Below are 13,285 nucleotides of genomic sequence, written 5' to 3' on the forward strand. Positions count from 1 at the left end.
AGTGCTCTCTCCACCCTCAATACCACGACTGAGGTGCCCTTGAGCAAGACACCGAACCCCCAACTGCTCCCCGGGCGCCGCAGCATGGCTGCCCACTGCTCCGGGTGTGTGTTCACGGTGTGTGTGTGTTCACTGCTGTGTGTGTGCGTGTGTTCACTGCTGTGTGTGTGTGTGTGTGTGTGTGTGTGTGTGCATGTTGGATGGGTTAAATGCAGAGCACGAATTCCGAGTATGGGTCATCATACTTGGCAGTATGTCACTTCACTTCACTTTATTATGCTTTGGAATGTTGTGAAGTAGAGTTTTCTAAAGAAAAACACTCTGATAATGTGCAGACACTTGAAAAGTACTTTTAAAGCAGAGTAAAAGGGGCCTCTGGTCCCTGGCAACCACTCTTTTTTACTGTCACTATTTTTCAGCTCCGTCCCTCTCCATTATTCTGGTATCGCCCACTTTTAGTGATCCAATCAATTGCTTATGGATGAAATCAGTCTTTTTCTCACTGAATATCGTTTTTTTTCACTCTGAAAAGCTTTGAGTGACAGGCTATCATCTGAGGATCATGCAGCAGCAGACAGAATCTGTCATAAATCAGTGTGAATGCTGCTCCGTCGGTTGAGCCGTATATCACGGTTAACTGTTAGTCAGAGCGACACACAGCTGTGCTGCAGATTGGCTCATAAAGCTGAAGCACATGTTACGAGACAAGGGGAATCCCACTTGTTTCAGCTTGTTTCATCAGGAAAGCAGCTCGTCAGACGACAGTCTTATTCTGCAAAAAACTTCAGTCACCATTTAGCCGTGATCATGTATTTTCTTGTGTCTGTTGAGCATAAAACACATTTGGAAAAATGTTCAAGCTGCTGTTTTCCATGCAGTGAAAGTGGAGGGTTTTACTAAAAAACTATAAAAATGTAATGAAATATGACTCCATATAACTGCATATGACATATATTTACATTCTCCCACTCTCTCTTGCTATTTTTAGTAATTTATATATATATATATATATATATATATATACAGTGCCCTCCATAAGTATTGGAACAGTAAAGAAAAAAATTGCTCTGTTGGCTGTGGACATACATTTAATATAATGTTGTTGTTCTTTTAAAAATACTTTACTAATTTACTACATTTATATAGTAAATTTATAATAAGATTTTAAATGTTTACACATATTTTTATATATTTAGGGATTTTTTTTAAATAAATAATAGTAATAATAAATTATTTAATATATATTATATATATATTTGTAAATGTATCATTATATTTGGGATTAGTAAGCTTTATTATTATTATTAATATATTATTTATAATATATTATTAATAATTATGTATCATATCAATATTTATAAATTAATAATTATATTTGGGTTAGGAAGATGTTTTTTTAAACAAATCAATGCTTTTATTTAGCAATGACATTAAATGGTTTCAAAGTGACAGTAAATACATTTATAATGTTTCAAAAGATTTCTATTTCATAAAAAGGCTGTTCTTTTCAACTTTCTATTCATCAAAGAATCCTGAAAAATACTAAATACATAATATATATAAAAGATTTTACACATTCACATATAGAAAACAGAGCTTTTTTGTGTGTTCAGCAGAAGCGCACACATCTTTCTGATCTGCGTTTGTGTTTCACAGAAAAATGAAAGTCATTCGGTGGGTTTGATCATCATGAGAGGCCGTTTATGATTTCTGGGTGAATTTTCCTTGAAATCATAATAACAGACCTGACGAGACATGAATCAAATTTCCCACATTTTCACCAGTGAATTTCCGTGATTTTTTCAAGACCTTTCCTTGACTTCTCTAGGCCTGCTAACCACAGTTTTAAACTTCCCTGCCATTTCCAGGTTTTCCATGATTGTGGGAACCGACATGACCCTGGAGTCCGGAATTCTCAGACCACAATATGGTTTGTCATGTTCTAGTTTTTTAAGCACACTCAAACATTTCATATAAATCACTCAACACATCGAAATTATACTGTTTTCTTCTTATAATGTGATGCTTTACTGTAGTGTTTTAAATGCTGAATGTGTTTAATGTTCATGACTGAACTGAACTCTTGTGTCTCCCTCTAGTGGCTTGTCTAGTAACTACTCAAACAGCTTTACTGCTAAAAATATGTACACCGCAAAAAATCATTTTCTTACTTAGTTTTTTTTGGTAACTTGTTTTCCAGTACAAATATCTAAACATTATTAAATCAAGATACATTTACTGGAGAAGCAAAAGGACTTTATTAAGTCTCGTTTTCTAAAAAATGGGTCAAAATTAAGTGATTTTTTTTTGTAGTTGTTGCTTAAAACAAGAACAAATATCTGCTAATGGGGACAGAATTATCATATTCATGAATATTATTTCCTTGTATCAAAATTTAATTCGTTTTTGATTACAACATGTTTCAGATTTCAGTTTTTCAGGTTTTTATTTTGTTTCTCAATGAAATGTATCTTGATTAAAAAAAAAAAAATACTGAGTTTTTATTTATTTCATTTTTGCAGTTTAGGATCAACCCCAAAATGACAATAAAATTGTAAATGTAATCAATAAAAAGTAAAAAAAAATGAACGTACCTTAATATAAATGTCTGTAATCAATCATCTGTAGCCATACTCCATAAAGACCTGTAAAATACAAGAATCATTGTAAATGATTGAATCAAGGGTGCACCATGAAATATTATAAATAAATAAACCAAAACTACTACATAATCATCTCTTACCAAAACTGCTGCGTAGGAAGAATGTTCAAGCTACTGTTTTTCATGCATTATAAGTAGAACTAAATAAATTAAATTAAATAAATAAAAAGATTATAAATGTTTCCATCCATATATTATTAATATTATATATTAAATTTTTATTATTACATTTAATCTGATTCATTTTAATTGATTAATATATATATGTATATATATATATATATATATATATATATATATATATATATATATATATATATTAATAATTGACTATATTTATAGTACTTTTACAAAAGTCAAAATATAATTAGAAATGTCTAAATTTATAAATAATATTTTATGTGTGTGACTTGAACAGGTCACTCCATCAGCATACTGAAATGTGGCAAAAGCAAAAGTCCCAGAACAGAGCCAAGATCCGCCAAAAGCCTCGCTGTCCACTTCACTTCATCAGATCACTCGACTGTTTGTAACTTCCTGTTTGAAAGGAATGTGAATGTGGCTTCATGCTCCTGGGAAACCAAAACAATGGACTAAATACAAAGCCTAAGGAAACCGACAAGCATAAACACACAATATTTACAGTAAACATCAATCTATTTGTAGTACAAATAAAGTACAATAACTCCATTCTGAACGGAAATTAATGCTGAAGTCTACAGGGTTATTATAGTAAATAAAACAAAAACCATTAAAAACATGTCCGTTACTTGAAATAAAATTAACTGAAATAAAAAAATAAATAAATAAATAATAATAATTTTATTTCAGGTAATGCCAAGGCATAATTTTTCATTTAGTTTAACTTGTATTAAAATAACTAAAACAAAAACTGTATTAAAAATCAATAAAAATAAAAAAAAATAAAAAATTAAGTAAAAATGACACCAAAAAAACAAACAAAAAAAAAAACACTAAAATGAAAACAGAAAAAAAAAATAATAATGTTAATAAAAACTAGAATAGTATCTAAATGGTAGTAAAATAACACTGTACTGTGGAATAAAAATAAATCTTCATGTTGCACAGATGGACTTTGAGAGACATTCATTTTATTGTGTTTCTGAACTCAGATGCTTTTGACTACAGGCAAAAAAAAAAAAAAAAAAAAAATCTAAATTAAAGCACAACCCAAAAACCCAATCTAAGGCTCTTGGAAGAGTTTCATTGAATTCTATTGTGTATGAACTGCATGATGAAAACAAAGAGACTTTGATACAACGTCATAAAACACTGTATTTTGGTCTTTCACCTACTATTTGGATAAAAATAATTGATTATCAAAATATATATATTTGTTTTATAAAATGATCAACATTATATCACTCTCGGCTGTACACATACCACAAATATCAAACAGAACTCTGACAGAGAAAATAAAGAAGTACTAAAACTCACTTATAAATGTATAAAACTCATATACAGGACATGATTGCTTTGTTCTTCATGTGGTTGTAATTTAAAGGAATAGTTCACCCAAAAGTTATACTTAGCTGAAAAAATAAAATAAAAAATGCTCACCCTCAGATCATCCAAGATCAGGATGAGTTTGTTTCTTCATCAGGTTTGTAGAAATGTGTCTCTGCATCAGTGTCTCAGCAAAGGATGCTCTGCAGTGAATGGGTGCCGTCAGAATGAGAGTCCAAACAGCTGATAAAAACATCACAATAATCCACACCACTCCAGTCCATCAGTTAACATCTGGAGAAGACAAAAGATGAAAAACATCCAGCATTAAGATGTTTTTAACTTGAAACCATATCCATAATCCATAAAAATATATCTCCTGTTAGAGCTGTTCTGGAATGTTTTAGCTTGTAAACGCTGGTTGATCTGTGCAGATTTCTCTCCTGATTCAGACCAGAACACTTTTTCACTGGAGGAAGAGTTATTATGGATTATAGACTCATATTTGAGTTAAAAATGTCTTCTTGATGGATTAGTTTGAGCTTTTGTCTTCTCCAGATGTTAACTGATGGACTGGAGTGGTGTGGATTATTGTGATGATATATCAGCTGTTTGGACTCTCATTCTGACGGCACCCATTCACTGCAGAGCATCCATTGCTGAGACACTGATGCAGAGACACATTTCTACAAACCTGATGAAGAAACAAACTCATCCTGATCTCTGATGAACTGAGGGGAGGAAATTTACAGCAACATCAGTCAAGAAATAACGTTGTTTCAGAGGCAGAACAAATTATTACATTAAAAAAATATATATAAAGATAAACATGTTTCTTCAGAATAATGTGCCCCATTGAATCACAGGTAAGTAGAACCAGGAACATGAATTAACAGTCATTTTGACTTTAATATCTGAATATGGTGAAGATAAAAAAATCTTATTGATTTTATGCAGATAAAGCAACACTGAGGCAACAAACTAACTCTGAAATAAATCATTCTGTGATGATTATACACTTTATACACAGTGGTAGCATACTAGTGGCTAATTTAATAAATAACATTAATAAATAAATACATTGGATGTTGTATATATGATGTTCTCTATGTTTGCAGCACTGTAATTCATCTGAAATGCTCGTTACCTTATGAAATGATGACGTGACGACAGGAAGTCAAATACTTCCTAAAACATAATCAGCGACAAAATCAACTGATGATGAATGAAAGAAGGATAAAGCTGGAAATATGAGGCATTATTAATAGATAAATCTGAATGAATCTTTAAATCTCCAAAGCGTGTTTAAAATCAACTACAAAAAAATAGAGTCTTTGGAAATGACCAAACTACTGAATGGAACTGAACTGAACTGCAGTTATTTGATATATTCTATATATAAATTCTATTGAGCTTCATCTGAGGCTGAAGTGAATTCAGAATTTAAGGCTTATTTTCAGTTCATTTGAATTGAACTGGCCACAACACACAGAATGCAGAATTACAATTTGATTTGCAATCTATGGAATTAGAATTAAAATTCTATTCAGATAAATTAATATAACTGTTAAAAGAGTAGTTTAATTCTTCGGTATAATTACCAATGACCATGTTCATACACCCAACACATGGTTTTGGAAAGAAGTCTCTTCTGCACAGCAAGGCTGCATTTATTTGATCAAAAATTCAGTAAAAATTTGAAATATTATTACAATTCATAATAGCTGTTTTTTGTGTGAATATGTGTTAAACTGCAATTTATTCCTGTGATGCGCAGCTGAATTTTCAGCATCATTACTCCAGTCTTCAGTGTCACATGATCTTCAGAAATCATTATAATATACTGATTTACTGCTCAACAAACATTTCTGATTATTATCAATTCTGAAAAGATTTTATGTTTTTGTAGAAAGTGTGATATATTTTATACAGGATTCACAGATGAATTGAAAGTTCAAAAGAGCAGCATTTATTTGAAATATAAATCTTTTGTAACATTATAAATGTCTTTACAGTCACTTTTGATCAATTTAAAATGGTTAATATTTTGTAAAAAAAAAAAAAAAAAAAAATCATAATGACCCCAATCTTACATTTAAAACATTAAAATATTCATCCCAAATTTTTATATCAATAATATATATTTAAAAAAAATAATAATTATCTGTAAACAATGTGCTAACATTTTGTGGTGCCTCCTCTCATTCCAATTCAAATTCTAATTCAACATTCTGTGTTCTGCCGATTCATTTCAAATTCACTCACAAATTAAAAGTTCCTTAAAGGGACAGTTCACCCAAAAATTATCATTTTGTCATCCTTTATTCATTCCAAACCTGTATGCCTTTTTTCTTCTGTGGAACATAAAATAAAATATCTTGAGAAATGCCTCATTCAATGAAAGCCAATGGGGTCCTTCAAATATCTTCTTTTGATGACAGTAAGTTCATTTTTGGGTGAACTGTCCCTTTAAGAAGCGTGTTTCACACCATAGTCTCTGGAAGTGTGTCTATGCTGTCTGATGACAGGAGTTGCCATATTTGCCACTTTTCTGTGGGCCAGTCTGGATGCTGCTCCGCTCCGAAGCTCTTCGATGGCATCTGTGATGCGGCACCCTGACGGGAAGTGACACGTGGCTGCATGGACACGGCAGGAAGTCTGTCGGGAAATGCCACCATCTCCTCTGAATGGTGAAATGCAGTCCGGTGGCTTGATGCGATTGGATGCATTTGATGGCGCGGGGCGCTCAGAGGACTGCCGTCTGCACTGGTGACCTGCAGGCGCGCTTTACATTCAGCGGTGATATTTGTAGGGGACGCTTGAGTCTCACGCACAGGTTCTGTGTAGTTATCGTCATCGTAGAAAACATCAGAGGAGGCGCGTTTATACAGGTGTCCATCCGAACCTGAAGGACAGAGACACATTTCCTTATTCATAACCCTCATAATGAGTTCAGGACATTTTGACCTGGAAGAGATGTATAAAAATGTCTAAAAAATTCAGTTTTTAGTAAAGGAATGAAACATTGCAAATGCTTTTAGACCCTTAAAATACATTTTACATGATTTTTACAAATACATGTCATTTTTTCAGATTTTTTACAAATATGTTTTAAGAGATATAACATGTCTTGTGTTCGGCTCATTTTTGACCCAGGTATGTATGGAGTACCATTAGTGTCAAAAATACTTTTTGTAAAATTAGTGTCCAAAAACTTTTGTAAAATACACTACCGTTCAAAAGTTTGGGATCAGAAAGATTTTTTATGCGTTTCATAATGCTTATGAAAGTTGCATTTATTTGATCAAAAATATGGAAAAACAGTAATATTATGAAATATTATTGCTATTTAAAATAATGGTTTACTATTTTAATATACTTTAAGACATAATTTATTCCTGTGATGCAAAGCTGAATTTTCAGCATCATAACTCCAGTCTTCAGTGTCACATGATCTTCAGAAATTATTCATTTTCACTATATCTAACACTTTTGGACTGAATTTTGTTGATAAACATGAATGTGCATCTATTGACGAACCACTGCAGCATGAAAAAAAAAAAAAAAAAACACTTTTTTAATTTGAAAGTGAAATGTATGCAATTAAAACAAATTTATTTAGTTTTAAAAAATTTGTTTTGTTTGATATAAATATGTAGGTTTCATAAATTTGGTCTGTTTTTCAGCAATCATGAGTTATAAAGTCAAACAAACTTAATTTCCATTCATTTTAATGGGGTTAATAAGACTGATCTTGCTGTGATAATACAATACATTTCTAAGGTTCATGAAACATTTTTAGGAAACAAAAACTGCCATTTTATTCTCATTTTCTTATTTATATTCTGTATTCCCAAAAATACTTTTTAAGAATCTTATCTTTTTTTTTCTCTCTGAAGACTGTTCTTTAGACAACACTCAGGAAGAATTCACATTTTTGAATATTCTCAAAAGTCATCAGAAATAACTTTTTTTAATTTTTTTATTAAGGGCTGCAAAATATCACTATTATTTTAGTTTTGACACCGTAAATTACATTTTTTGAATTTACACCACAATTCAGCACACATATGTGTATGTGGTTGAAAAATAATACATTTTAACCAAAGGATACAGATTCACTATCTGACCATTTAAATACTGTAATAAAGATTATCAAAAGAACAAAAGTGAATTGTGTAAAGACAAAATGTTAGTGCTTAATGTTTCCCTTTGATTAAAAGAACTTCTACTGTATAAAATACAGTGTATTGCATAATACAGGATCGATTATGTGGTTCTTAAAACTCTCATGCATAGTTTTTTTTTTGACTGACATGTCTTTTGTTTCGTGTTTGTACCTGTGAGCAGTTTGTCATGAAGTCCTGACAGAAGAGCATGTCGTGTTCGCCAGATACGAGCCTTATCATGCATGGTTTCCCCTGAGGAGAAGAGAATATTCATTACTGACACGTACAACTCTCACAAAACCTGTGCTGCCTCCTTTCAACACATTTATAAGACAGCATTACATGAATGCAGATTTTGTGCTGTGTTGAGTTCAGGTAAAAAAAATTTAATAAAAAATTCTATATACACATATACACATACACACATGTATGTGTGTGTGTGTGTATATATATATATATACACACACACACATACACTATATTGCCAAAAGTATTGGCACCCCCTTCTAATGATCAGGTTTGACTACTTTAGTAATTTCTATGAGTACAAATCTTAATGTTTAAGCATATAATGATATTCTAGGGAATTGTGTGCTTCTAATGTTATAGCAACAGTTTGGACAGAACCCTTTTCTATTCTAACATGACAGTGTCTCTGTGTATAAGACACGCTTCAAAAAGACATGATTGATTGAGTCAGTGTGGAAGAACTTGACTGGTCTGCAGAAAGCCAAGTCCTGATCCCAGCTGAACTCCTCTGGTGTGACTTTATATGCAGACCTTGAGCCGGAAACTCATCACCAAACACCAATGATTTGTATAGACACTGTATGGACAAAAGTATTGGGACACCCCCTTCTTTCGAACAGAAGAAGGCACTTCCAAAACTGTGGCAACAAAGATGGAAGCATAACTCACATATTTAAAAACTGTATTTCCATCTCTGTTGCAACAGTTTTGGACGTGTCTAAAATGACTGTACCATTATACAAGTCATTGGTGTTTGGTGATGAGTTTTTGGCTCAAGGTCTGCATTTAAAGTCACACCAGAGGTGTTCATCTGAGATTAGGACTACTATAATGCCCCTGGTTTGATCTAATATTACTATTTTACCCAATATTTGTGCTGTGTGTTTATGCTTATTAGAGTATCAGTAGCAATAACCTAATGACAAACTCCATTCACTGAGAGTTTCTTGTGTGATGCAGATGTTGAGCACTATTTGTATGAGTTCTCATTTAAATCAGTGGTCAGTATCACTGACGTCTCTTCATTAGTGAATAAACCCACCGGCGCCGGCTTGTGAGGCTGAGAGGCAGAAGTTATCAGGAGCATGCTGGAGGTTTGTGGGACTCTGATGCTCGGGTCCTGATGGAAGAAACCACTCTGAGAGCACCGGAGAGTTGTTATCATACGGAGAGATTTCTCCACTCGAGCTCTTCATGTCTCTGCAGGACCACAGATCCAGCACAACATTACAACACTTCAATTGTTTATAATAGAATAATATAAATTATACTAAATAATTTACTTTATTGCTGTAAAAATTAATAATATTTAAATAATTATATTTATTATAGTATATTATATTATAAATATACTGTATATATATATATATATATATATATATATATATATTATAAAAATGTTTTTAATTTTGTAGTTCATGACACAGAGTAAACCTAATAAATTTTTTACCCCTTGGAATAATATATAACATCATAATAAAAATGTATAAAAGAAAATATAAGCCAATATGATTTCCTTTAATGCTGTGAAAATAAATAACATTTATATATTGTTATTTATATAATATAATATAAAGCCCACAAACTGTCATTTCATATTAAGAAAGACCTTTGACTATCTTTGTGCACTTTTTTAACAGTTTATATATTCTTCATTATTTTTTTAAACTTGGAATTGTATATAATATAATAACAAAAAATGATAATAAAATTATTTATGATATAATTTACTGTAATGCTGTGAAAATAAATAATATTCATAAGTAATATAATATATTTTTGTGTACTATATGAGTGCTTTTTATATTCTTATGCCCGTTTCACACCGCAAGCGTGAGCGGCGTGTGAGCAGCGCATATGTTTTTGGGCGTGCATGTTAACAAATGAGTGCATTCACACTGGGAGCGGGAGCAGGAGCAAAATTGACCCGATTAACATTAAAAATAACACAATATGAATTTTCATAATCACCATATGAAAAAATTAAATGCACGAAAACTCACTTCCACGAGTTTTTCCCCAAACTCCAAAGGTCTGTTAAATTAATAAAACTACAGGCATTTGTGAGCTTTAATATTACTTTTTCAATTCAATTATTCAATCCAATTACATCTTTCCAAAATGTGTCTTGGATCTCAGTGCATCTCACATCAATTCACATAGATAATTACTAAACAAACAATAGATGCACCTAATACAAAAAAACAACATTATATACATAAACACACGGCTACAGTACATTAGAATAGTGAGTCCTTTCTATTTCCCAGAGCCCTATTTGAACCCCCAATTCTGATTTATTAATTTTATAGACTGATACACAAAATACTTAAGTAACAGCCAATTCAATCTAGCATATGCAACATACCTTCTGTTAGATGGCAAAAAATAATATTCCTGTCAGACATAATTTTTCCTGACAGGATCGGCAAATTTTTCGTATACACATTGAAAACTTAGCTCAAGTTTATTGTGTAAACTACCTATATATTATATAGCATGTTATTTACATGTAGTGTGGGACAGAGGGGAGGAGGCATGGTCATGGCATGGCCATATCATACATCAAAGCACATGGCACACAGTGTTCGGAGGAGAACGCTGGAAAATATGACAGAAATGACGATACTCGTCTGTATTGCATGCAGTACAAGCCACGGTTCAACTGCACGCGACAAACGCTGCCAGTGAAAGCACAATGTGCACGCTCTGCATGCGCACTGCTCACGCTTGTGGTGTGTTATATTCTTTATTAATACTTAAAATTGTAGATAATATCAAAAATTTATAAAATATGATAATATTCATATATTTAATACAATACAATATAATATAATGCAGTCTGATGAATTATTACTGCACAGTTCTTGTCTATTGAGGGTTAATCAGTAGTAGTGGCAGGTATAATTGGCTCGTCAGTCTTGTTGTTCAGAGGAGACTCAAAGTCACTTACTCACACTGTGGTGTTTTCCTCCTCAGCAGATAATCCACCACATCACTGTCCGTGTCCAGCAAACTCAGCAGAAGCTCGTTCTGCAGCTCCGCTGAGATCTGCGGCACAAATCACATCAACACCTTCCATCAAAACACAGCCGAGTCCAGTCACACCACTGACACACACACAGCTTTACAGGGGCTTTAGCATTGGGTGGCTATCAAACTCTTTACAAGGAATACAATCTTTTTACATTAAGAGACACAGTCCAATGCACAGCCGACTCAAAATCACTGAACTGTGACAGGACATTTACTAAAAGTGACTTTAAAGAGCTCATATCATGAGGAAACAAACTTTCCTTCATCATCTGAGATAACAATATTTGATTATATATATATGTATATATAATATGTCCAATATTACTCAAAGGAAATTGTGATTAGCAAAATTAGGACCGTAGGAAATAAATAAATATATATATATACACACACCTTAATAATGTTTGTTTGTTTTTAATTTTTTATGTAAACTATTACCCCTTTAAAAGGATGCAATGTTTCTATTCTGCAAGCATACTTGTCCTTCATTCAAACAAATGGTCCAAATCATCTCAGCAGCCCTTTTTTGGGCATGCCAGAGAACTGTGCTGGAAAAGCCGAGCGTTTTAGCGCTGAGCAGCATAAACTACACCTCAAGCACTTTCATAAAACTGTCATAACAAACAGCCATAGAAGTGGTGATTTATTTTTATTGTTGTATTTTCTCTGGCTGGGCATGCTCATATCTCAGTCATAAGGTCATGGTGCGTGTGTGATGTACCGTGAACAGGGACTGGTGCGTGTCGATCATGAGCTGCACCACGCTGATGATAGCGGCGCTGTCCTCCATTCGTGCCGAGCTCTCCACGCTGAACTCCTTCTCTGAGCTCTTCTGCTTGTGCAGCAGGTTCGGCCCGAATATGGTGGCCAGGTTCAGAGACGTCATCTTATTACCAATCACCTATTACAGCATAAATAACACAAACACAGCCATCATTTCTAACTGCATTGAGCTCAGTGAACTTGTGGGTTTGTGATCGTCCTGAAAAACAACACATGACCTCCAAAACCTACCGTTTAGAGACTTTTATTGTGCTTTCAAGTGCTTTTGTCCTTTTTGTAGTTTGACAGATGTTGTCAGCATGATGTTTTATGGAAAAAAGCTGCAATGGTCATGGAAGGGAAAAAAGGATTCCTTTTTTTCATTCAATTAAAATGTACTAATCAAAAAGCTTGTGTAACTGAAATCATGAAACTTACACAATTTAACAACACTATTTTTTTATTTAACAAAAATGTATTTTTTAGGGAACTATTTTTTCTTTTTTTTTTGTTCTTTTTTTTTTTACCAAATTATTTTTTTTATTTATTTTAATAATTTTATTTTTTACTAATCAAAAAATTATGTCCAATTTAATTGGAATCATGAAACTCACACAATTTAACAACATTTATTTATTTATTTTTTTACTAACCAAAAATCACGTCTAATTGATTGAAATCAAGAAACTTGCACAATTTAACAACCATTTTTTTATTATATTTTTAGGGCCCTATGAAATCTGTTTTATTTGACCCAAATTCTATGTTTTCCATTTAATTTTTTCTATATTCTGATTTAAGTTACATCAATTTTAGTATTTAAAAAACATGCATTATTAATTAAAATAATAAAATGTACATAATTTAATAAGTTATCAACTTTTTAACAAAAATAAATTTTTTAGGGCCGTATGAAATCCAAACTAAATGTAACAAATTC

General features: G+C 32.3%; 1 protein-coding gene across 1 annotated transcript in view; it reads right to left on the reverse strand.

Annotated features, from left to right (window-relative positions):
* Positions 1 to 6,299: 6,299 nt before the first annotated feature.
* LOC306877461 (rho GTPase-activating protein 6-like) overlaps positions 6,300 to 13,285 on the reverse strand; it is a gene marked incomplete at its 5' end in the record, with an annotated part of 46,017 nt that continues 39,031 nt past the window's right edge. The window contains 5 exons of the mRNA XM_079429227.1: positions 6,300 to 7,034; positions 8,470 to 8,550; positions 9,590 to 9,747; positions 11,501 to 11,598; positions 12,305 to 12,484. Coding sequence (XP_079285353.1) covers positions 6,613 to 7,034; positions 8,470 to 8,550; positions 9,590 to 9,747; positions 11,501 to 11,598; positions 12,305 to 12,484 — 939 coding nt within the window. The 3' untranslated portion in view covers positions 6,300 to 6,612. The remainder of the gene's footprint in view (positions 7,035 to 8,469; positions 8,551 to 9,589; positions 9,748 to 11,500; positions 11,599 to 12,304; positions 12,485 to 13,285) is intronic.

The sequence above is a fragment of the Barbus barbus genome (genome assembly GCF_936440315.1).
Source record: "Barbus barbus genome assembly, chromosome: 11".
Taxonomy (NCBI): domain Eukaryota; kingdom Metazoa; phylum Chordata; class Actinopteri; order Cypriniformes; family Cyprinidae; genus Barbus; species Barbus barbus.